This window comes from Cataglyphis hispanica, chromosome 13 (assembly GCF_021464435.1).
Source record: "Cataglyphis hispanica isolate Lineage 1 chromosome 13, ULB_Chis1_1.0, whole genome shotgun sequence".
Classification (NCBI taxonomy): Eukaryota; Metazoa; Arthropoda; class Insecta; order Hymenoptera; family Formicidae; genus Cataglyphis; species Cataglyphis hispanica.
Genome location: NC_065966.1, coordinates 4046825 through 4074817, shown reverse-complemented (window position 1 = coordinate 4074817; position 27993 = coordinate 4046825). Strand labels below are relative to the sequence as shown.

At 37.9% G+C, this 27993-nt stretch overlaps 1 protein-coding gene across 7 annotated transcripts in view; it reads left to right on the top strand.

Moving 5' to 3' along the window:
• The window catches only part of LOC126853826 (uncharacterized), a 194661-nt gene that overhangs the window by 82446 nt on the left and 84222 nt on the right, over positions 1-27993 (top strand). For all 7 annotated transcript variants that reach the window (XM_050599872.1, XM_050599871.1, XM_050599870.1 and 4 more), the window contains one exon: positions 25-250. In XM_050599872.1, coding sequence (XP_050455829.1) covers positions 25-250 — 226 coding nt within the window. The remainder of the gene's footprint in view (positions 1-24; positions 251-27993) is intronic.

Below are 27993 nucleotides of genomic sequence, written 5' to 3'. Positions count from 1 at the left end.
TCGAGCCTTTATCCTCTGTTGCAGACAAATCCACCCCTTATACGGGGAAAAGGCCGGGCTTTTGGGTTACTGCGACACGGTCGGTAATACGGAGAATTTTCCACCAGCCCCCAATATCGTCGTGGAGGGTGGTAGAATCGAGTTTGTGCGCCCTTCGCAAGATGGCACGACGACACCCCGGAGAAACACCATGTCCAGAGCTTCGCAGACCTTCAACGAGCAACCAGAGGAGAAGTCCGATCCCGCCAAGGTAAGAAACGACCATTGAAAATATATATTTTTGCTACTTTTTATTACCTAGTAATGATTCTTTGACAGAGAGAGAAATAGAGTCAATCGTAATAAAATTTAATTTATAATAATAATAATATAATATTATCTAAAAGTATTTCTATACTGCATCTAAATTATTGGAGTGTAACTTTGTTACTTTCATAATTTTCTTATTAATTATATGCGATTTTAAGACTTTGTCTTTCATGGAGCGAAGATCGAAAGCTTCTATAGGAACGAAAAGTTTTCGGACCCTAATCACGAGCGTCGAGTGGGGAGTATCGTAATGAGATTTGTCAGCGATGATTTTCGCGTCCTGACAAATCAGATCTGTCCGGTCTGGAAATTCCTTTCTCGCATCCAATCTCGTTGTTCGATCTCGTGTCATTCAAACGCTTACCGTTCGCGGAGATTCGCGGCTAACCCTTTATACCCTTCATGTTGTATTCATTCGACGTAATTGATTTTCTCGATAGGGGAAAGGGCGACCGTAGGATTTCCATAGTAAATTGGATCGCGCTTTCTCTCTCACTTTCGTCGTTAGAGCGAAAAGAAGAGGATATTATTGGTCGCATGCGCGAATACGGCGATTACTTGGAAATTAACGATGTTGCGTAATGTTGACGTCGACGACGACGGCAAATCTAATGAGTTAATGAAATTTATTCGACCCTCCGCTCGGGCGCGAAGGGCGATTTTATAAGGGATCGCGTCAGGCATTCAACTCCTTTGCGTCACGTGCAATTGCATTTGCATGCGTTTAATCGAGCTTCTTTTCAATCAAGAACGTTTACGCGGCTGCGATGATTTATTCGCGGCAATTGAATTCGAACTGAAATGAAGGACTAAATTTTACCGAATAAACTTCTCGATTGGCTGCACAGAAAAAGTAGCGCCGGTACTCTTATCAATTTTTTTAATTTGTGTCATGAATGATATAACCTGGATTAATTTATACGCCGAATTTTAAATGATTGCGAATCAGTGAAATGAATTTTACTTGCGGGCGCATTAAACAAATTGGCGCAGAGTTAACTTGCGCCGTATTTTATTGCATATAAAGTTTCGTTCTCTCTGATTCAATCGCTGCGAAATGCAATTTTGCGTCCGGAATGAACGTATCCCAAAAAAGTCACTACATGTAACAATTTTATTCGCAATTCAATTTGTTCAACTTGTATAACTTTTCAACAAAGTTTTGATGGAATGTAAATATTGCAAACTCATCAGATGATCAGACTCGTTCTGATTGAGTTTAGGTTAAATTAAATGTTTAACAATTCTCTGATACACATTTCGCATTAACGATTGAAATTTAAAGCTGAGTGGTAGCTAGAAAATTTTATGCTCTTTTTTTTTGCCATGAAAGTATCTTACACATCTCGCGATAACATCGGATAAGCCTTAAGAAAATCGCTTCGATTAATGATCTTGCCGGATAACCTAAGTCGGGTCGGTCACGTATAGTTGTAATAGCTTTTATCTTGAGATATTTTATGCTTTTTTTAAGATAAGAACATTGATCTATAGTTATTTAAAAAATCTAGATATATCTTGATTTACTTTAGGATAGTCACAGTTTTTATCGTGATCATGTTTCTACATTAATTTCATTCAGTAAAAAATTTAATTTATTTTTAATCTAATTTTATTCTGTATTTAATATAATCTCATTTTTTAATTTTAATTTATTCATATCTTAACTTAATTAATATCGTATTATATTTATATTTTAATGAGATTCATTAACAGTGGCTAACCACCGTATCAGGTATAATTTAATTGAGACTAAATAATTAAATATCTTTTTATTTCATATAAAATTTTGAACACATTTATAAAGATATTTTTAGAAATTTCTCTCCTTTTTCGATAGATCTTTACTTAAAATTACATTACTTCGTGATCAGTGCAAGAATGCAAAAAATTCAACGTTCGATTAATGTCACGAGACATGTAGCCTCGTGATATGAAGAGCCTTTGCTCTCATTTTGCTCACCTCATATTAATTATTGCTTTAAACGTCTGCGGAACTCGTTTCGTCAATTTTATATCGCGTTAATAATAACGGGGCGACTCGTAATGTTTTCCGACAGGCGCACAAAGGCAGACGCATTATTCATTCGGATAGCCGTGGAGGATTTCCGACAATGCCGACGGCCTTGAAGAAGCGCTTGTCTCGAAAGAAGTTGTAGAAGCGATCAGTTATATTACGTCCGTTTCACGTTTCCGACTATGAGCGCAACCAGAAAGTTATAGTTCGCTAACTTTTTCCTCGGTCACATCGATCTCGCCGCGCGAATTCTTTTCACTCTTGAGGGATTGATTTCGCTGAATTATCGATAAGTGTTTTCCACCAGATTTATTTGTATTATCAAGCTCGTAAAGGCACTTTATAAACCACAAAATTTATAATATAATATTTTACTTTCTTTCGATTATACTTCTTTCACCCTAAATCGACACATTGACCTTTCTCACAACAGAGAAAAATTAATTAGATTAACGATGATATCTACCCTTGAAATGCAGCGATTTAATTATTTAAATTTATGCGAACGTGGCTTCAAATTGAATTTCGAATATACGGATTTGCGAGGCGTCTCGTTACCTTTTGCCATATTATCATTGCGAGCAAAAATGTTAGCTTTCAATTTGCATCATAATAACGTTTGAAACAGGTTCGAATAATGAGCGAGGCATCATCCGGTAAAGGGATAGAAAAATCGCGACTTTGGTTGCGCGAGCGGGGCTCAGCACCGGGAGGTTCGCGTACTCAAGTTAATATGCTAATTGCTACATTCAAAGAGCGGAACTAATTGAATTAAACGATGCAAAAAGTTTTCGAAATTAGCATGAATTAGCGAAGCCGCGCTAGCCTCTTATTGTGATGGATAGCCATTCAGAACGCGTCTCTGCCGCGCCCGGAAGTTATTTCGCCGTTAAAAAAAAATGATTGCTTTCCTTCACCTTTGCTATTTGTAAGAACAGCATCGTGTATTTTTTTCTATGCTTTAAATCCGAATATCAAGGTTTTTTTTTTTTTTTACTCGGAGAGAATAAAGAGTTTCAGATTGAAACCATCTTTAAAGAATGAATTTTATTACTGAGATAAATTAAGCTGCTTACTTTGACACATGAACAATTCTTTTAGTCCCTTAAAATATAAATGTCATTCAATCGGCTTATCTTTTCTTCACGCATTCTTTCCCTTGTCGAGTATACTCGAGAATTTCTCGTCGTCGCGCGCGAATCGACGAGAGATTCAGCGACGTTTCGTCGACGTTTCTTCGATATAGCTAAATATGACGCTCGTGACAAGCAGTACGATGGATAAGACGGATAAAAGCGTATATCCTCCCTTCTCCCTCTCGTATTTTATTTCGGTACACAATACAAATAGTAGTACGCGGGATCGGCGCGAAAAAAGCCGCTAGAGACGCGTCCGTATTCGGTTCTCTCAGTAAGGATGACGGCGGGATTGGCAGGTCGGATCGACTCGACGCGGCGTCCCGTGAAACGAGAGGGACACCACGGGACGGTGAAGCGTCGTATCGTGTCGTGTCGGTACACGCGTTCTCTCCCTCTCGAATACGCTCGCGATTTTCCATGATGTCGTGACGGACAGTCCTATATTGTATATCCGTGGACGCGTGCTTTGAACGACAGCGGTGATAGTATATGTAGGCGAGAGAGAGAGAGAGAGAGAGAGACGACGTCGGCTCTCGTTTCGAGCCGACGAGCTCGTCGAATAAAGGCCGGAATTTCGGCTGACGAGCACCGGTCGTAACTACTGGGCAGAAACGCAACTACCGTGCGTTCGCAAACTATGTGAGCTACAAGGGAATTGTATCTCTTTTCTTCAGTGAAGAGATTGAGGAAGAAATTACAAGAAAAAGAAAGAAGGATGTTTCGGATTTCTTACAATTTTATTTTTAATATTATTGAAATGATCGAGAAGATGTCTTTATAAAAGATATCTCTTACCAAAAACAGAAAATAGAAAAAAGACACGATTATAAAATAATATTGTGTCCCTTACATATAGTCGTTTTATGCAAAATTTGACGATTAAAATTTTCCTCTTCCAACACATTCGAGTGACACAAGATAACAGATCGTAATTCAGTCTTCACAAAGATGTATCTCGCGTATGCGGTAGGCTTTGTGTAAAAGATGATTTCGCGAAAATTGTAGCTGCAATATTCCTCGCTGCAACTGCAGTACGCGCGTTCACGCGAATGCACGCGTGGCATAGTCGGCTTTATCACACTGCGGGCAGTTGCTATTGTTTCGTTTGCCGCGTCGCGCGATCATCGTTGCAAAAATATGACGCCCGCCGCCGTCGTTTTGTCGCTATACGGTCGCCCATGACATGCCGAGGGGATGGATTAGTCCTTCGACACACTCGGGGTTTCATAACGCGTCGAGGGAGCCGCGTTTCCAGTCTGCTAATATTGCGTTAAAAATTTCAGAGGGTTAAAATGTTTGGTGTGTTTTTTATAATAATTGAATTAGTTAAAAAAAAATATATATAGCATTTATATGGATCATATATTAGATCAGAATTAGATTCGAATAAAAATAATCGTAATTTGTTATATTAAAATAAATATAATTCCATATAATCTCCGATTGTCTCGCGATTCGTATATTATCGTAAAACATTTCCGGACCGACACAAATCTCGTGGCAATTCCGCATCGTTTTCATGGATCATAAATATTGCACAATCACATGGCGCATTAGTCATAATACTACTCTTACGCGTGACGTCTTCAAAAAACGGAAGCATGCTCGACCGTGTAATGCATCATTAATATCTCTTTGCAGAAATCGCGGTCTTACGCAATTACAGTGCACGAACGCAATTAGAAATCTCTGCAAATCATACGATTTGTTATGTACGCGTGCTTCAAGGATTTGTGCATAATTAATTTATAAGTGGGCATTTAAGTGGCGCCCTGGTGCGCCGCGTAATTAAACATACATATGCTTGTCATATGGAAGTCTTGAAATACTTTCTGCAATCATTTTCAAAAAAAAAAAAAACATGAGTCGAGTTAGTAGTTTACAAAAATAAAAAGATATTTGAGAAAGAGAGAGACAGAGAGATAGGTTTCGTTGAAATTGGAAATATTGATGACTATCAGACTTGGCGACACTAATAGTGCCATATGTCATTTTTATGATAAAGCGATTGCTGGAACGTTTTGGAGAATAAAAAGCTTCTCTACATATTCGCTCTCTCTCTCTCTCTCTCTCTCTCTCTCTCTCTCTCTCTCTCTGTAAAATCACGTTATTAGATTAGATAAAATCTTAAATCCCTTTTACTAAACACCCAAGATATATCACTGTCACTACGCTATGATAGATGATACCGCATTAAAGTAATATATGTATAATCTATACGCTTTTAATTAATTATGCAAGATATCATCCCATGTTCCTAAAAAATCTTGAAACAATTTTCATTTATATGTTGATAAATTTAGAAGCGACTTTTACATATAAATTTTACATATAATGAAAAACTTATTATTTGCAGCGCGAAAATATTTTCTTTTCTAGCATTATCTTGGCAGTTTGTTTAAAAGAAAAGTTTTGTAATCTGCTCATCGCAATCATGGATTTCATTTCTCGGTAAATTTTCAATCATTTGTAAGCGTCAAAGATTATTGATATCTCATCCCTACGAAAGGCGGAGGCTTGATTTTTATATCTTTAGAGAGGAAGCCAGAAAATTTCCAGACATCTCATACACGCGACGAATCGGTTTGAATTGCCGTCATGTTTCACACGGGGGAGAACGAATTAATTATTACAGAAATTAGCGAATGGATAGGATGGAGAGGGAGAGACTTGGCGATGAGAGGTAAATCTTATCTCGGCTCGGTTTCCAATTAACGCGCGGCCGAAAATTTTCGATTAATCAAAGTACGGTAAAGTATACGCGAGGCGTATTTTTTCGCGCTCCCTCGCTAAGGCCATTGTTCCCCTTAATTAGTACGCGTTGCATAATTGCCGAGAGTTTATTCACGACTAATTATAAAGCCCTAATTAGCCGAGCCGCTAGACGTACTCTCATTGACGGCGAACGGTGTGTAATCGCGCGACGATTCTCCGGTGTTAACATGGGTACGGTATCGCGATAATATCAAAGGCCAAACCGACACCTCGTTTTTCCTTAACGATAAATTTGATTCGATTCGAAAATACGTACGAGTAGAAATTTGTTCAAGGATGTTTGAGGTGAAGCGAGTTTTCAAAAATGCTGCCAATATGAAGATAAAATTTGTAATAATTAATTAATTAATTAAAGTTCTGGCTTTATTTTTAATAATTCTTAGTTTTTAATAATTTTAACTTAATAGTTTTGATAATGATTTATATTATGAAGAATTAAAATAAAGCCAGCATTCTCAATCATTTATGAGTTTGTATGAAATGTCACATATACACCAACTTTACACACACTATTCCGTCTCATTTGTTCGAATAAAAATATGGCTGTATCAACTTGTTTGGTAGCTTGGTAGATTGAATCAATTTGTAACGAGCTGAGAAGTGTCATCCGAATGCTGAAGGACGGCGGCGCGCGCTGAAATATCAGCTTTAAAACGGACATTTACACGATACGCGTATGTGCCGTGCGCGAACTCGCCATCATCGTTGTCGTCGTCTTTGTCGCCGTCTTTGTCGCGATGTCCCGTCGTAATACATGTTATGCCTATATTTATAATCCTTTAACCACCTGCCGGATCCGCGACGAGAGAACGTCAAAGCGTTCCGCGTCGATGAATCCGAAAATTCCTCTTCACGAGAGGATAATTTGTGCGCCGCTCACGCCGTTACTCTCGCGCGTAATGTTCATTAAATGCGACTCCGCTAGTATCAGCGTGCTTATCTAATTAGCGATGCAGTTAGCAATTTTGTATCGCTGCGCAGAATGCCCCAACTACTAGGGGGAAAAGAGTTAACGATGCCCGACGCCAAGCTAGTTCAGTGAAGCAACCGGCCCTTACAACGTGAACTATAATTAACCTAAGCGGTAGGAGCGCTGGTTTTAGAAATGAACAACTTTGTCGATCTGGAAAGATTATTATCAGGATTATTATCGGAGCTATCAGGATTAACATCTTTCTGCTTTTTATTCATGATTATTTTCTCAACAATTATTTTCCAAGCCGTTAATTATTCGAAAAGAAATAATATACTTTATATACGCGTGTATTTTATTAAAATAAAATATGAAATTATCACAAAATTACAATTTGCTTCCACGAATAATTGTACCATTGTTATCACTGTATTGAAGTAAAATGTGGAAACTCAATATGAATTGAATCTAGTTGATCTTCCCGAATGAATAGAGTCGTCTCATGTCATGTCGGCGATTGGGAAATTTTTTTCAGACAGCGATTTTAATTATGATGATGTAACGCGATGCGAATCGGAGAAGGCGTTGCTTGAATTTCCATTGCGATCAGAAATCACAGTGCAAAGTAATGAGTAGAGAACCGTACGAGATAATCAGACCGTTTATGAAAGCGTGGAAAACATATTCCGAGGAACGAATTTAATTACCCATTGTATAACGGGAAAGCTAAAAATAGCATTGCACGTTGGCATAAATTTTTCACACAGGATCTATTCCACGATACTGTTTTGTGTATCACGTGTAGATTTCATAACATTATTATATCGCGAATATTTTGCAATTAAATTAAATGCGATATGGTCTGTTTAGTAATTCGGAGCCAAAATATCTTTTTAATCGAATCTGTTTTCATGATCAGAACAGCGGAGGAAGAGAGAGAGAGGAACATTATCCCCGTTCGAGTCGATTATTTCTATTTGAACGTTAATGACACTACAGCGTGTGTATAATGTTATTATCAGATTTAGTAAACAAGGCGTCACACGCGCAGACGTCGCTGATACCGGGGATTTTGCAATTAAATCGCGGACGCAAACGTAATCGGCGACGGACGGTCGTTGGATCGATTAAAAACAACAGCGCGGAGAATTATCTTCAATTATTTTGGCCCGGTCAAAATAACAGCGTTACGCGAACGCGTCGCGTCGAATTTTATAGATGGAATTGCATCGATACAATTGCACATTCATCACTGCACATTCGAGCGTCTCCAATTTCAATGCATTTCCTGTCTAGGATTTACCGTGTGTGGCTTAATACGCTAATTAATAATCGCTGTTTTTACTCACACCCTAGATACGGAATAACAAATGTCGATATTATACACCGGAAATATCGGTAGTTTATCATACATACAATACCGGTAATCGGTATTCTTAATTAAGAATACAGAGAACCGCGGCAATGGTGACTCGACAATAATAATAATATATAATGCGTCTATAATTAATGTAAAAATATATGCGAGGTGTTTTAAAATTTTTTTTTCTCTATAACTCTTTTCCGGATTGTATTTCTAATTATTAAATAACCAATACAAAAGGTTTTAATAACTAAAAGCCCGGATGCAGCGATTATATTGATGAAACTTGTAATCTCAGGGGTGCATGAACGTCCGACTGACGAAACGCCATTTATCATACTTAGTGCAACGGCTTACGATCCGGGCTAATATCCCGTGAAAAGCAGCCGCTCGAATGAAAGTTCGAAAATTAATTGCGGTTGAAAGGACGAGCTTCATAGGCGGAAATCGGTTACGGAAATAGATTAGATAGAAACCGAAATGATGTAATTATTCTGTTATTATTATGCACTCTTCATAAATATAATATACGTCATGAAAAAAATAATATTTTTTATTTATTTTTCACGTTAAGATGCATTTCGTAAAATAATTTGACATTACGATATTCTTAAGAATTATATTATTATTCGATACTTTGATTATTAATTATAATAATATAAATATCATAGAGTAATCAATTGCGATATAAATCAATATACACATAGCGTTGTTTAATAAAAATTTATATTACATTTTTATAAAAAAGGTCATAAATTAACATTTACCTTTGTATAAAAAAATAAAAAAGTGGTCATATATATGAGATATATTTTCTTCGTCTCTCTTTAATTTGATATAGAGTTACATTAAATATACTTCATATCTTACGAAGGATATTAACAGTTTCGCTCAGTACACGATACACTTTACGGCAGCATACGTGCGAATGGCGGTTGTTAATTAGCCACCATCTCGTTTCCTGGAAACCGGTATCACGTAGATAGCCGATCGCGCGGATGAAGAGCGGAGGGTGCCGTTGCGGGATCGATACGGCCCTGGGGAGGGGGGCGGCGAGCCAAGACGTATATAGCCGATTGTGAGAGAGCAACTGCCTCGGGTCGTACAGGTGGTCGGCTAATAATAGCTTATACATATATACATACGTGTATCAGCGAACTCTAGTACGGCTAGACTGACGTCGTGTCTCTACGGAACGCGCGAGCGAGATTTCGCTCGGCGAATGTTAATGCACGCAGTTAACGCGAACAGCCCGTAGAAATTTCCATTATCTATTAATGGCGTCATTAGTTAATCAGTCCGGAAAGTGCTATCGTGCCTAGAGAAGCCGCTGTGAGCGGAATAGAGATATAATTCACGAGCAGAGTAAAAACATGAATTCTTTCACGCTTATCATCTCGCAATGGACGAAAATTTTAGATATAAATATAAAAAACTCGACAATATTTATTACTGTCGCTTTGACAACTGTGACCGGATAAATTAAAATTTATTTATTAAATTTTACTGAATCTCTCGTTAGTCATTCTAATTCGATTTTTTATAGATATTTCTTTTTTTTTTCCAAGATTTTTTAATTTTCTTTTTTGGGTCATAAAAAAAGGAAAAATTTGAGTTTATTAATAAATTTCTTGTACCGAAAAACGAAATAAAAAAAATACACGAAGATAAATAGCCATGCTGATCAATTTTTGACCGCCCTTTTCGCAATTACTGGACGGAATGCGTTTCGAGCACTTTGGTGCCCACTCGAATATAACGACCGGTATATAGTTTGGCAGCAACAGACGTAATTACTCGACCCTTTGAGGTTTCGGACCCCTTGCCGAAGAGGCCGATATTAGTAGGATCGTAAACCCGAATTGAAGCCCCGCGTATAGCCCTCGCGCTCTCTTCGGTCCTTGTACGTTATTCGTATAACCGATGCAAACGGGGCTGCGTTTTCGGCTGTTTGTCAAAAATTCCCGTCGGGAAACTCTGTAGCCGCTATTAACGCAACCGGGGCGTCACGGTATAGTATCGCGTGTCGCTGCAAAATTTCCGAGCGTGAGATTCACGGAAAACGCCGGCCGCTCGTGACACGACCTATCAGCGGTATTACACGATAATTGCGATTATTACGGTGGTTTGTATTGTTAGTCGTTGACCCCAAACTCCATAATTACGGAAACAAGTGCTTGGCGTAACCGCGTCGGTAGAAATAAAGCGGTACTGATCCGCGGGGATAATTTACAGGAAGTTTCTCAATGTATAATAGATGAGATATCCTGAGAATTATTCATTGAATATTTTACGCGATGGAATATTAATGAAGAAATAAAAAAAAAAATTTTTAATTGATGCAAAGTAAATAGAAAGTTTAATTTAATACGGGAGAGACTTTTAACACACTTTGATATTTTTAAATATTTTATTAAGAGAGAGATTTGGTTATTTCTCTTCTTCTCTCTTTCTTTCTCTCTGAAAAATTAATTTATATGGATTATTTATATTTTTTTATGCTTTTTTGCTTTTTAATTATTTTATATGCTCGTTTTCTATTAACTCACAATCATAAAAGTTTATAAAGCATGAAATTTCTCGAAGCATATGACATAAAGTCTACCTAATCTAGTTCATTAGTTGCCTTTCGGAATGTCCATTCAGTTAATCACAAGTGCTTTCTTGAAACGCGAAAATAGCTTTGAAAGTCGTCTCTTCAAATGGCAAGACAGGTGATGCAGGAAAGTAGCATAAGTCCTCCTTTTTCACGGGCAATCAGTGGAAGACTGGTTTTCAGGCGCGTGACATGTGTATACATAGTGTCTAAGAGTAAACGTGGCACTATTAATTTATCAATTTTATCAATATTTTCCTTTCAAGAAAAATTGTGATTATGAATACCTAACATACTTTTCACTTTTTCATCAACTTAATGTCAAACATCAATCTGCTGTTACACACATGGAAATTAAAATACACTTATAAGTAAACAAAAACAAGTTTTTGTTATATATAATAGCTGAGAAATTTAATTAATATAAATTGTTTTTAGTAATTTCATCAATTATTAACATTTTGAGAATTTTGTTGGGAAATAATCGGTTTTTTTTTTTAAATTAATCGAAGAGTCCGCGAGTGAAAGCAATGCCGTTAAGTGCCGCGATACTCGTTAAGTGCAGGAAGCACTGGGAACCTGTTGCAGGCCGCACTTAACACCTATTTTCAATGGAGTTCTCGAATTACCGCATGCCGATCGTAATCGATTGTGCGCTCGACTCGCGAGTCTCGCGATTGATCATTCGATCGATTCGCGAAACGAACGACCTCGCGTTATAAAATGACCATTATCCGCGATTAGTCATAGTCGTAGAAGTACGCCCATTATTTTATTGCAATCGTTGAAACTATGCGAGATAATCATCACTTAAATTAACTTTGTTAGTAGCCCGACGCGCTATTAAACGTGAATGTGAAATTTAGTAAAAATTTATTTCGGCATAAATGTTGAATAAAAAAAATATAAATTGACGTAACAACGATACGTCATTCATATCACCAGACTTTGAAATTAATTATCTTAAAATATAAATGGATTTTATTCATTTATTTCTTCAAACATTGTAATGTATAATATATTAAAATTAACGAAATAACATCCCGGAATTCAATGTCACATGATAATTTTAACCGAACGAAAGCGTGACATCTCATTTTGCGCGATATAATTGAAATATGTAAAGCAACACGCGGCTCACGCGCGAAAGAGACGGGAACGGCAGAGCGAGATATGTATGTTCCGCCGTATTCAGGTCCCGCTGAATCGTCCACATCTGCCGGACAATATTTCCTCGTTAGGTGTCTCCCCGGTGACGTGTAAAAAGCAGCAGATATCCGCTGGTTATACTATAGGGCGTCCTGCAATCCTTTAGGATGTTTAGCAGGGTGAGGGCGCGCGGCGTAATTATTGTTAATTAACATTTATGGGGACACGTACAGGCTTTTTAGTATCTCTCGGTGATAGACGGACGAGCCGCCATCGCGATCCATCGCGAAGCCGCCAGCTCTATCTGTTAACGATAAAAAGCAGCTATAAATGATGTAAAGTCTGCGTTGCTACTTTACGTTTTTTGATATTTTTTATTCGCCGATTAATGCAAATATACATAATTAATCATGTATATCGAGACAGCGGGGCTAATTATATGCATCGTCTGCTAGAAGATATAACCATCAAGCTCGAATAAAATTACCGTCTCAAAGATAAACACCATGAAACGTTTGAAGTAGCTTCGGTAGCTGCAAAAATCACGGTACCGTAGTAAAGTATAAGCATCGACAAGTATACGCCTTGGGGAAGCGATCTTAATTACCGGCCTCTCGCTTTATCACGATCCGTTATCTCGCGACTTGCTACTACTTCCATAGCACTACGATTTTGTTGAAAACAAGCCCTATCGCGGCTTGTTTTTGAGAAGAGCAACTCGCTCTTCTCGTAAACAACGCGCCGTCTCTTTGATCTTTCTCTCTCTCCTCCGTCGTTTCGCTTAAAACCAAACGGAGATAATCTCAATCGAGGTGTGTAGTCGACGGAGAACAATAGTCCCGGCTTGTTCGCGCGGTGACGACCTCCATCCTTCTTTACAGAGAGATCAAAGATCGGCCTCAGCCTCATACCTAGTGGATGTTTTTTGCCGGGAAGGGGAGAACGGGGGGATGGAAAAACCTTTTCTACCGACAAGAGAGCCATGGCGCTTTCTTTTAACCGGGCCATCGAATTTCCATAAATCTACCCTCGCACGCAGTCCCTTTAACACCCCGTTTCCAATCCTCGTTGTTCTCCTGATGGAGGAGCGTCGAATTGGCGAGGAAAGATTTAAGTTAATACGCGACGACACGATCCAGGCTAGACTCTCCCTCCTTGTGCGAAAGAAAGACATCGATCCCGTCTGACGCGTCGTGCGTCGAAGCTAGAATATTCATTTCACAGTTGTTTAAGCTGTCAAATTAATTTAATATCTGATATGAATCTTGATTGAATGAAATATAAAAAAATAGGGTGTAGGGTGGAGAACCAGCGTAAAATAAAAAATATTTATTTTACTTTTTAAATCATATTTTTACAATTACTATTTATAATTGTTACATTTTTTATTTTTAATATTTTTCCATTAATATATCGGATCTCATTAGACGTTATAAAGTTTTTTCCAAGGATTTCAAATTTTGATCTTACTTTAATTTTACATCGTAATTATCGAAGATAGAAAGGGCTAATTGCTGCGGAATCGCGTTGATCTCTCATTGCCATGACAAGCAATCAAACGTCGATATTGATACGATCGCCTTTGATCTCCGATCGATGCTTTTAAAAATTTCGCTTCACTCAAACGGCAGCAGTATTACCGATATCTTGTAAAGGGCTTTGGACGGGCAGACAGGAAGGCATCGATCCCGTCTGTCGGGTGCATCGTACACTAGGAATCCCGATGCCTCGACTTTCTCGTCCCCGCCATCGTTTCACTCCCCTTGCTCTTCCACCCCTTGTCGCTCGCGTTCTCTTCGACGTCTCATCGTTTGCGCTGCAAACCAGAGGGGATTTACATCCCGACGCCCTCTGCCAGAATTCATTAGCCCGTTCCCCATGTGGCGTACTACTAAAAAAGATGGCAAAGAGATTTTAATTGGCTACTTGAGCCATGGCGATGGGTGTCGCGACGTCGAAAGCGCAACTGCGTTGCGAAAAATTGCTCGGCGATGTGTTATTATATATGTGTTATTTTCTTTAACTCTGTAAGACAATGCTTTCGCGCTTGATAATAATTTGATTCTTGTATAATAAGGAGAAAGTTATTTTAGACAAAATTTTATTTATTTTTTTATATTTAACTATTTTTTTCGTTAAAATTATAATCATTTCGTCTTTGAAAAGATTACATATCTTATAATGTAATATTTATTTTACGTATTATATTATGTTTTGTGAAAAGGAATGGCACCTCTCGTGCAGAGAATTATGTCAAAATTCTATTTTCTGTCGAAATTTATTTTGACCACATCGTCTTTAATTAGAAATTAAATTTCCCTGCTTTAGACTTTTTATAAAAATGACGAGAGGTACACTATCTTATCATCTACCCGTATTACGATCGAAGCGAAAGTTAAACGTCAAGGTATCGAGCGGAGAGCGGGAAGGGATGGAAAATGCAGTCGCAGCAGCGATGCAGCGGTTGGCATTTTGCAACGCGTCGTCGTCGTCGGAGTATTTTGTGTATCGTGAGAGAGAAAGAAAGAGAGAGAGAGAGAGAGGAATGTTATCAGACGCCGTCGACGACAACGATGATGATGTCATGCCTTGTCTCTCCTCCGTGCGTCTCCCTCCCCTCATCCTTATTCCCGTCATCCTCGTCACCCTCTCTGGACTTTCGACCGCAGTCACCCCCGCTGTCTTCCGTCGCAGCCCAGTCACGCGCGACCACCGAGATAAGGTTCGCCATCATCGTCGACGACAAGGTCGAACAATGCCGCACGCCCCGCGTCACGAAAAGCGAGAGAACAGAAGAGAAAGGGGACAAGATTCCATCCCGGGATAAGGTTGCCACGTGATGCGTCGTGCTAATAGTGCATTTCGAGCTTCCCGTCTTCCCTCGCGATTAGAACATGATTTCCACTTCGGTGATTCTGCTGATTCAGACGTTTCCCTTTGATTGAGAAAGAGTATTCAGTGTAATAGTGGTTTATTTTTTCTTACTTTTCTAAAATCTCGATAAAATTAATGTTAAAGTTGAAACAATGTTATTATAATGTTATTAAAACAATGTTATATGCTATTGTTGCATCGAATCCTTTAATTATAAAACTATACGAAATTTCCACGCAATGAATCAATTTGATAAAATGGAATATTTATAGATCGCACGAAAATTCTAGGATTTATATTTTAAAAGAAATTTGTCGATTTTTTTAAATTAAAAATTCGAAGAGAGCATATATAAATGTCAAAGATTTTAAAATCCAAAAAATTTTGATATGAAAAATTCAAAACTGTCAAATTCTCTTACAAAACAATTCAAGATATATATGAGTTGTCAAACTTATTGTCATCATACTACCATAACATTTGAACACTCGATGACTTTAGCAGGAAATTTATTAGGTTTTCTGAATCCCTGAATCTCTTGTTGAATTGCCGTAACCTCGGTGACAGTTTGTAGAATGCGAAGGATGATCCATACGTAGATTAAGCAAGTGTAGACGAAAAATTATGAAATATCCAAGGGTTCACGTTCACGAACCGAGATTACGACCGACAAAAAGAGGTACCTAGGGATAAGAGCTCTCTTCGGAGGGAAATTCGTGCTCTCGACATTGTAATCCCTCCGATTCCATTAAGGATACCGCACTCTCGTCGGTTTCGACGGCGCTTTTCTTCTCCCTCGGCGCGGTATCGAAATATAGCGCGATTTGTCAGGGCGACAGTAACTCTTTTTTTTTTTCGAAGGCTTTCAACATGTCGCAGCTTTTGTCCTTTGAGTCCTCCGGGACTCTTTCCAGAACCTGCATACCTGCCAAATCGTTCTAATAATTCACAGCTTGGCGTTTCGAAAGTTCTATTATTCACTTAAGAATAATTTTCATGAAATATACATGTGCCTTGATATGTTTCTATATATTTTTAAACAATTTTTCCTAATCTTATTATGCAATAATATTGTCATCGTATATATTGATTCGCAGGATGTTTATTATGAGATGATTACTTTCTACACAATTTTTTTTTTATTATAATTTATTATATTTTAGCTGCATTAACTTGGCAGATATTACTTTTTTAAATTATCATCGCGATATTTATGTATCTTCTTTAATATACATGATATTAATATCTGCTTTTCTTTTTATGTTTCAGGTATGTGACAACATCAAGTACTTGTTTTTATGAATGCTGTAATACGTGAGTAAAAATATGCAAATATTTTTTAACATAAATATCTTCACAAATTATTAATATTAAAATAGAAGCAACATAATTTTTCTGCGAAATTGTAACGCCGAGTTTCAAAAAAAAAAAAATATTTTTATTTCCAAGTGAATAATAATTTGTTTTTTTTTTATATAATCGAGATTGTATGTTTTATTTATGTATATGTAGATACGCAATATGTGTTTTATTGAAAAATTTAACTGTCCCATGTCATGTTTGACGCAAGAATGTCAACAGTAATTTACATTTCTGATGAACCAGCAATCAGGAAATTCTGCGTTACAGTTTCTCATTGTTGCAAATTTCGACAAGCGAAGTGCTGCAGTTTACAGTGTCTAGACTGAACTATCGATTTCCGTTAATACCGATCGTCCGAATACATAGAGACGGCTTGAGGCGATTGACGCATTTGCATCTACATCGGTTGCTAGATAAAAAAAAAATTTCGATTAAAAAGTATCGCTACATAAACTACGATTTTATGGGATAATATGTCTTAATACCTAGAGTATATAAATTTAATCTTACGCTCTTTTGAATTATAATACAATTATATAATATTAGCATTTTTAATAATTTTTTAACATTTCTATAATAATACTATAAAATGACATATAATAATAATAATAATAATAATAATTGAATTTTACAAATGCAATAATATTACCATTAATTTACGCTCAAAGTTTCATGAATGGTAGCAATATACAAGCCTGTATAAAAAAGAGGGTGCGATTTATTTGACGCAATCGAGAGGATACTGCAACATAACAATCGTTGCCGCAATTCGATATCGCATTAACAACCGTTGCGTCTAAAGGGGCCTTTATTCGGACACGTGGACGACGTGACGGGGACCATCCACCGCACGCCGGTCGACGCGATAAATTCGCGTCGTCGATCGTCGACAGTTTGCGTACTCGGAATCGCCGATAACGCTCGGCCGCGGCGTGATTGACATACCGGGTAGAGAGCAGGTGGAGCGACGGGCCGGCGGATAAGTTATCGATTTCGCTCTCGATTGTATTGTATGATACAACTTCTCCCCTACATCGGACGGTTTTGTATCGCTCTCTCTCTCTCTCTCTCCTCCTCTTTTCCCTTACGAACCCCCCCTTACACCCCTAGACGTCTCGCTCCTCTACATTATCGAAACCGCGTTCGCCATAACGTTGCTACCACGGCGGGTATTTTCCTAATGAATTTCCTGGCGACGATTGGCAGTCCACCGCGGCAGATGGCATGCGTCGATTATACCGCAGGAGAGAGAGAAAAAACACCAGCGCGAAATTAGCTTTGGCCTCCCCGAAGGGAATGTCGAACAATCTGCAGCGGCATTTTAATTCGCGACCGTGATTTTTTATCGTAACTGCGCGCGCAGGTGGAACTCGTTAATTAAAGGATGTAGTAATTGCTAGTACGCGCGCGTCTAGGTGTAAAAAGTGCTGACATCATTTTTGATATCCGCAAAATATGCGATGGACAATTTTAATTTTGCACGTCTCAAAAGAATTATCGATTATTAAATTTCTTTCTTCGCAATTTTTAAAATTATATGACGAGTTTTCTGCTGAATTATTTAAGCAGTTTCTTTACTTTTAAAGAAATGAAGATGTTAAGCTATGCGTGTTAAATTAATCAGTAATTAAAATTAGGTTAATTGGGAGAATTTTTTGTACAGACTCCAAAATTAGTCTAGTTTAACAACTTTTATTGATATAAGATACGGTGACCCATAATCCTAATTTCTTAGAAAGCGTGAAGATTACTCGAAAACTTACAAAAATAATTCGATCTCAAGCCGCGCGGATTTGCATCGTTGACGAGCGAGCGCGTTAGACCATTATAGAAGATTAATCGTGTCTAGGAGATTAATCAAGAATTATTCTTCGATTAGGCAACGCTCGTCCTGTTAATCTTGGCATGAAAATGCGCTACTGGCGTGCCGTGCAATAATCAGTTCGATTGAAACAGTCGAGAGATTAATGACTGTCTCGATGGACGAGCGAGCTACCGACGGCAATAACTTCGACAGAATATTTCAGTCGATTTTTATGAACGAATTATTGAAATCGATATAATTTTTATGAATTCAATATTTCACGCTGTAGATACGGAGAACGATTTTACCAGAGTCCTTTAAATATATTTCAATACTTTATTATATTTATCTAACAATTAGTGATGTGATATAAAATACACAGTATTTTATTTGCATTTATTTCACTTATATGTTTCCATAATTAATTTAAAACACAAAATTCTTTTGTTGCGAAAAAAGAGATCCGGAGGAATGTGTACGGCTCGAGACGCACAAAGTTATCCCGATTTCGTATTTTTATCTGCTCTGTCTCCTCTCATGCATATATTCATTTAATTCATCGAAAGCGAATTAAACGAATTCGCGTGTCTGTGGAGCAAATTTGCGGATCCATATCGGCGATTCGTTGCCGCGCACGCGTCATTTGTCACTGTTAGCTCGCTGCCCGCTTCATTATCTCGCTAAACCTGGCCCGTCGAATCTCGGACGGACGGAATGAAGGATCATCGTCGCGGAGCGAGTTTGCCCGGAACTGACAACGAGACGGAGCGACGTCTGAAATACAGTACTCACCCTCGCAAACGAGCGGATTTCGTGATCGCGCGCGATGGCTCAACGATCTCGTATACATTGAAACACTCATTTCGTCAGAATAATGAAAGTAACTTCCGTCAGCGTTGCGAAGGAGTTAGACGGAGGAAAAAGCGGAGCGAAATACATTCTTATCGCGATGAATTATATTTAGACATTTTTGTTTTAAAATCGATTGCTTCGAAATTTTCTTACTGACAACCAGAATGATAAGTACAGGATTTAATAAAGTTATCTCATTATATTTTCTAATATTTTTTTTATGTGCACAAGCAGAGAAAAATTCATTTGTTTTTTTTTTTTTATTTAAAATTATTTAAGAGAGCTATGAGAGAGATTTCATTTATCTCTACGGTAGCCCTCCTATAAATCAATATACTTGGCTATCGCAGTTTAATACGCACAGTTTATACTATAGTTAGTAGCAATACCTTTCCCGAAGAGAGCTGTATGGTATTTTGTGTGAACTCACGGAAGAGCCGTTAAGGCAACATTAAAGCGACATTTCGAAGACTGCGAGATTGCCCGCAGTTTCCAAGACCGCATCCTCTCTCTCTCTCTCTCTCTCTCTCTCTCTCTCTCTCTCTCTTCTCCTCGATCTCTCTTGCCCGCGATACGCGCGTAATATCGATTCTCCTAGGCAATCATTAAGGGACTTTACGACGCCGTAAAGTTCCAGATACTATTCGCCAACTGACCTTTTCTAAATGGGCAACGCTTATTCGCCTAGCTACCCTCTTCGATGAGACAGATGAGTACTTCATAATATTAAAAAAATCTGCGTCGAAGTATAGTTGCAAAATTTCTATTTTTTTATCTTTATCAGTTTATCTTGTATCTGTATCAGCTTATAAATACTATTCCTCTTCTGGAATATTGCAGTATTTTTAAAGAAAAAGTTTCTTCGTATCTTTGCGTTTATCTTCACTCACTAATATTATTTATTTTATTATTTTTGATTTATTAAAATATTACTGTGTATTAAGGAATCAGTAACTTTCACGTGTGTCGCACTATTGATTAGAAAATTTTGTCTTCAAACGCAATATCTCATTTTCATATCATAATTTATCAAATTGTACATATAGGCTGATAATACACCTATCATGGTTATCGAACCATGTTTGTTTTAACCCTTAGCTTTGCCTTCTCGGAGGGTTTGAGAGGGTTTCCTTTGTACTCCCTTAGGAAACTGGAGGATTAATTATTTCATTGTTTGCTCAAGGACTTGATACATTATTAGTAGTCTATTTGCATAACTTAGTCGTGATTCAACATTTCACTTTTATCATTATCATCTCTTCAATCTAGGAATTCATATTCGATAATTTCGAGATAACAAGAAAATATATTTTTTAAATAAATAACTTGTTATCTAATGTTCATCAAATAAAAGTTTACTTTATTACACGATTTAGTCAATTTACGAATCGGAAGTTTCACTATTAGAAGTCATCTTTTTTCGAACGCAATCAGCTTTACGTGTTAACTTCGTTCCGTGATCTTCACACTCCGCGTGAAATCTCGTTTCGCACGTTTGACGAAACGAGGCCGTCATTTAATTACGCAGTTACTGATTGCGCCGGTCATTGTCGTTTTCTCTCTCTCTCTCGAGAAAGTTTCGGTTTCCTCCTTCCGTCTCTTTTATGTATTTTCAGCGATCCCGCGTTAATGAGAATTGGAAGCGAGAAAACTCGTCCCGTCGCGCATCGCGGCGTTAAAGTAACTAACGAGGCCCGAGTCGCGCCACGCACAAAGGACATTATATTCGCCGATGAATTCCAGCGGATCGGACCCACGAATCCCAATACGGGGTAGCTTTCCCTTCGTCACAAGGTCCCGTGTCTACACCGCCTTTCGCCCTCCTGTCTATCGCCCCTACCTTCTTCACTCTTTCCCTCTATCGTGCCGCTCGTGTGTACCTTGCAGTATTTCACTCGGCCAATTTAAACTGGTTATTTCACCGGCGACACACCGGCACCTGGTACCACGGGTATGCCAAAAACCAGCTGCGCCGAATCGTCGGGATACGACGTGTCGGCGATGCACACGGATTACGGGTTTTTTTTTTCGCGGGGATCCTTAATGACACCGGTGACGGCTGGATGATGCATCGCGTGATGTATGTAAGCGCGTGCACATCGCAAAATTTCATGATTGAGAGCGCGGCGAATCGCGATCGCGATAGCGCTGATTGCGATATCAAAAGATTTATCTCTTTTTGTCTCGACGTAAGGGATCGTTAATTATTTTTAACGATTTTGTAATTGTTAGACTTTTTGTCACATTGTACGCAGTTAGCTTTGGATTCCGTATATTAAGATGAAACGATAACGATAAGAATCACCGAGAAAAAAGTTTTAGTGTAGAATTTGTATGGAAAAAAAATTATGTCTTTTTATTAATTTTTGCTTTATTTAGCTCTTCAAATTTTATGTCAAGGAAATGAGGATCATTAAATAGGACTCTTGCGAACGAATTATGTATATGTTCCCTTAGCAATCCCCCGTAAATTGTCAGAAACGACGTCGTCGCGCTTCGTTTACACTCGAGTCGCACTCTCGACTCTTTTCCGATCTCTTGAACAAAGCCCTCGCGAGGATTTATCGAGGCGGAAAAGTGACTTGGCCGGTACGATGCGCGATTAACGCGGCTTGCGAACACTCGCGAAAAAGGCGGAAATGAGCGTCGGCCTATTCAGAGCGCCTCGCTCGTAACGCGAAAATAAATAATGATCTCTTCTCATGCGACGCAACGAGGAACACCGATCGCCGCGATACCGGATGCTTTATGACGTTACGTGCAATTGCGAAATCGGCGACGGAGTACGCGAACGTTCATGCAATCAAAAGGAAAAAAAAAAACAAGAAGTGGAGTGGGCGAATCTCAAACAGTAAAATATAATAATTCGCAGATAAAACTCTCTTTGCAATTTATTTCTTTTAGCAAACTTTCTCGAATTGCTAAATAATATACATAATAACGAATACATCGTGTGATGACAAAAAAATCATGTGTTTTAACAAATATGTGTTTTCGACAAAAAAAAAAAAAATATGAAGATACACCAAAAATAATTTTATTCTTTCAATATTTCAATGATTTATTCCATCACATGATAATTTTGATATTATTAATTTATATTATATCATAATTTATATTAATCATTTGACTAGTGAAAATTTTTACTTTAACAGTAGAAAAATTTCATGCATTTATTGTTAATGCATTAATATACACTAAGGCAGCATTAACAAACAGTGAAAAAAGTTTGCGTGTAATAATACATTCGTCAAATTCGATCCTGCTACGGGCAACGAACGGTTTTTCAACAATGCGGAAAAGGGCGGAAGAAGATACTTTCTTCCACCCGCATTTTGGGGCGGACAACATTACAGGGGTTTAGGAGTATAATGGCCGACCAGCCCTTCGTTCTGCTTGTGGCAGGATGCGTAAATAATGACCGGCGTACCGCACAGGAGCACATCCTTGCGTCATGATTTATTGAGTCGTAAAAAATCGCGTGGCTACCTCTTGATATTTCGCCGGGTCTCGAAATCGAAACATTTTCCTTATTAATAATGTCATGTACAAGCAATAGTTTCAGGACAAATTGAGGCTTCATACATTTTCTGAAATATATATTAAAGAAAAAAGCTCTAATTTTTAATTATTTTTCTCATGAAAATTATTTATAACTATGTATTTTTGTCTACAAATTTTTGTATTATTTAATGACTTTTGATGATATTTTTTAAGCGCTAAAAAAGTTTAAAAAATTTTTTTGATTGTTAAAAAATTCTTATGCAAAAGAGAAAAAGTTATATTTGTATTTTCTTGTCATCCTAATATAAAAGAAATAATAGAAAATAATAATAAAACAACAGTTTCATTAAATTGCAAAATATACAAAAATTTGCTGCGCGTTGTTAGTTTTATCTACATACTTAACTTATCGCACCGTGTCAAAAACAGAAAGAGAAGAATGAATGATGCTTAAATTTCGCTTGACAGGACCGTCGCCTTATTCCACAGTAGATGCTCCTTGCGATTAAGCTCGTACACGATCAGGATCCCAAGAGGTTCTCGTTACGCGGTTATAAGACGCCGTTTTACGGAAAGCTCGTCGGAATGGCGGCGAAGATGAGAGGATTTCGTTAAGTCCTTTGCGCACGAGATAGGTCGGTTATCCTTTTCACTCCGGCCTTTATTCTTTCAGTCAGGCTTGGCGTAGAAGCGATTCCGCCACGTGCTTCTTCCGAAAGAGCTTCTCCGCGTTTTTGTCTGCCATTTGCGGAGAAGAAAGTTAATCTGCGATTATATCAGAGACTCGCAAAAGCATGCCGAATAGAAGAAAGAGAAGTAATTATAGAGAACGTGAAATGGGGTCATTGTATATATACCTTTCTCATTTTAGAATATTTATTTATTTCGATAAGAATAGATTAATTAAATTAATAATAATATATAAAGGAAAAAATATATATAAATATGATAAAAAATATATTTTATACAAATATAGAAAATATTTAATTTGATGAAGCATCTAAAAATATCTATCTATGCGTATATAATTTATAATTTAATACCGCATAATTGTAAAAAGAATAATTTAAAAAAAGAAAGCATCCCGAGGAAGGTTTTTCGATACATTCCGCATCCAGTTTCTTGTCGCGCGCGAAACTTTCTTGCTGATTTTTATAGGACCTCGATTTCAGGCGTCAATTAAACAGCGGGCGGTCCCGTCGTAAGCTTCCTTTCATACGATCTCCGGCATCGCTCGTATTTCAGCCATAATTTTCGACAATATACGCTATCGAGTGTCACAATATTGCCATGTTATATTATGGAAAAGTTGATTTATAATCTTCATTTATGTTCAATAATAAATTAACATATAAATAAATCATTATGTTTCTATTGCGAGTGTTTAGGTATTTATATTTTAGTAATAATTCAAAATTATATATAATATGTATATATTATCGATGTGACGTTTTTCACTCAAAATTAGCTCCATAATCGGCCAAGTGTTTCCACCAGGGATTGCATGCGCGTACATATTAATGACGTAATAATTCGTATACGCGGCGGCAAATCTCGACGGCGGTGGCGGCTGATTCGGGAACGAGGCAATTAATCGCGCCGCCGTGGCGCAGTTGTATCGCGACGTGCTCGATCGAGCAATTAATTAACTGTTTAATTTAGATCCTATCGGCGGAGATCGTTCCGTTTGGCCGGCAGCCTTTCGATCGCCTTCTTTATCTTCCCGATGCCGAGAGAATTATCCTCGTGAAGAGAAAGAGAGAGAGAGAGAGAGAGAGAAGGGGAACGAAATGAAAAAGGCAAGCAAAGGAAGGAAGAGGAGAGATCGAGAGAAAACGGTCTGCTCTCTTCGTTCGTCTTCCTCTTTGTTTCGATATCTTCCCTTTTTCTTTTGTCTCCTTCCCTCCTTTCTTTCTTGCTCTCTGTCTCTCTGTCGACAGAATGTTAATTACCGCTCGCATGAGTCTCGTACTCTTGCGGTTCAACTTCTCTCAAAAATCCTCTCCTCCCCCCTATTTACGGCGCCTTCGTGGCTGCTCATTTTTTCAGCGACAAGTTTAATTATGCCCGCCGGGCACTCTGTTTATTCCCCTCCTCTCCCGGTTTCTTTGAGATGAGCATAACGGCGTCACGACGATCTTCGATCTTTTCCCCGATGGTGATCGCGCCGTTATTACACGAGAACGCACCCAACTTCAATTCAATATAATGTTTCTGAAGTAAAACTTTGAGACTATCTCATTAAATTCAATATTAAATAAAATTCCATTTAAGGATCATTTAAAAGGAACGGATTGGAGTTTTGCGTGACTTAAAAATTTTTAATACGTTTTTAAATGTTGCTTTTTTGCAAATTTGCTTTATTGGAATTAAAAATTTCTTCTTTTGACACAAGATTATTTTAGTCCGGAATATTCCGATGGTCAGTAAAGTAAATACTGAACTGAATTGAAAGGATGCAAAATGTGTGCTCCTTATTTCATAATTACTCGATAGATTACGGCATGTTGCGTGCGACTTGCGATCCTCGGCTCGAGTAGCCATTTCAGGATCGCACGACAGAAATCGAGGCGATCCATTGTGCGCGTAATGACGCTCGGACGAAGCTTTAATTGAAGCTGATTCCATGTAATTGCGGAACGGGCTCTCTCGGCTCTCAATATCGCCGATACCATATCGATCGAACGACATTCTCATTTTTTTCGGTAGCCACCGGATACTCTGTTTTATGACGGATTATAAGAAAACGGGATGAGAGAAACATTTTCTCTATCTATATATTCGCAATCTATGAATAGAATAAAATGAAAATTATATTTTATATATTTAAAAGAATACATGATATAAAAAATGAGGACTGAATTATTTCGATTATTTCAGAAATGATAATTATATTTAATTTATAATTGCAGTAATTATTGGAAAGATGCGTCTATAAACTTCAGGATTAAACATATCTAGAAATATGATAGACATTGATGATAACAGAACATAGGTTCGCGTTCACCCTTCTCAATACTCTATCTATTCGAGCATCAAAGCTTTCATGGTTAAGACACATGGCGTAATCGATCACCTAATGATTGTGCGATTGACACTGCAAGGTCATCAAACAGAACCACGACGGAGGGAATCTCGGTTTCACCCTCGATTAATCGACACATTCGTCTCCAAAGATTTGATCTGCCGTGGTCATTGACGCGTGATCGACTTCGCCGCCATCTGATTCATCAATCATCGCGAGTTTTCGTTTAAGAAATTATTCGTGATAAAATTGTGGAAAAGTCATCATCGCATAAATTTTTTCTCCATTTGCACTGTGATAATATGAGAATTAGAGTTATTTAATTATAAAGTTTTAAATTAAATTAATAATAATTTAGATAGTAAACGCGAATTTATTAAATTTGGAAAAACATTTTTTCAATATTCCGTATGAATTGAAGGAATTTCAGTTCTGCGATTAATAGAATTTCACGATGGAGTAAAATCGAAAACTTTTTCATTGCGTACAAAGATAATGAAAGATTTCTCGCGAATTAAATTCACATTTAAGTTCTATTCTTTTTTTTTTTCCCTCTCTCGCAATTCGTCGAGCAGAGAATTTTCTTACACCCTCCTCGAGAAGCACTTTTCTCCCTCGGGATTGACCCGCGTCGGCGATTACTAACTCGCGACAAGTCCGAAGCGATTCGTCCAATGATTCGCCCGCATTTTCGCAAATCCCAAACGATCTTTCATCGAGTGACCGCCGAGATTTAACTCCGACTATTAGGACGTGCACCGGTAAATGCTGCCATTATTTCTGAGTCGTTCTTAGGTCGTAGAACTTTTGTTCTCCGCCATTGATTCCGCTTCTTGCCACTCGAGATAGAGAGAATGAGAAGGAGCGAGAGAATTCCATCTCGTCGCCGGAATGAGATGCTATAGCAACGCGATAAGCGACGATGATTCCTGTTCGTGCGGTAAGATATAATTCCTCCCGATCACGTAAAGCATCCTTTATTTGCTTGCTCCGCTCTCACGGAAAAGTAAGGAGATTAATTACGAGCTCGCGATATGACATGTGGAGATGAATGAAGTGCGCGATCTTCTCAATCTGTTCATTAGTGGATGTGAGGAATTTCATTGATGTGAAGAATTTATTAATACAGAGATAAATATGTTAAAGTACGAAAATTTGAAAAAGTATATTATTGCCCATACATTAACAGTAATTAATTGTTATTGCCTTTATATATAAAAAAATTAACAATAAATTAATAAATTTTACTTAACTATAAATTAAATACGTAAATCTTATTTAGCTATTTATAGCAAATATATATATATATGTATAATATTAGAGGGAGAATACACATACAGAGCAAACAATTTAAAATGCCAGTCTTAATTAAAATTCTAGCATTCTCGCTTATCTAAATTTCTTAAAAGAGAGAAAAAGAGAGAGAAGGCAATATTTCATTATACCTTCTTCTAGTCATTTTACACTCTATCTACTGAGTATGACTACAATTTAAATCCATTAACTGCTCGCGTAAACACATACTTCATCGCGAAGTCGTGCAGGAAACTGACGCGCACATCGATCCGATCTTAAACATCAACGTCCATCATTCCGCATAAATCCTCGACGAACAGATTCTACGCAATCGATAATTCGCTAATAACATCCGGGAATCTTTATTGCCATCTCGTCTCGTTTCTACTAAATATAACCGGGACGTCGGAATTCCGTGCTAAGCTCATGAGAAATTTCTCTCTGATAACCATAAATCGGGCGCCCTGTCAGGCCGGTACAAGTATGCGGCCGCTGGTAGGACGGGTTAATATTGGCGAGCAAGCAACGGCAGTATGACTCCTCGGATATTCAGGAACGAGAACGATCTCGCAGGGCGAGAGCCGGAAAACTGAGAACCGTCTCTTACTTAGACGAGGAATGATTATCGTAAATAAGACACGCGGGCTATCTGGTTCGTGGGTGTGTTCCAGTAGCGGATTTTTCCAGATCTCGATTGACAAACTAATCCGTTTTTAATTTTAATTTGGAAAAAAGAATCTCGGCTGATTATCTTTTTATTTGAGATACGTATTCTTAAATCTCTCTCTCTCTTTCTTTCTCTTTTAAAAATATGTCTTATATATTTTTTTATCGTCTCGTGCCAGATACTGGCGTGAAAATTTTTGAAAAAGAGGTGAATCTCACATGGCACGAATGCAGACGCATCGAACGAGCGATAAAAACGCAAAATAAATCGGGCTGTTTGTCGTATATATTTTAATGCATCGAAATGCATACGCGTTCTGAAAACGCACTCGGAATTTTGCGGTTGCGC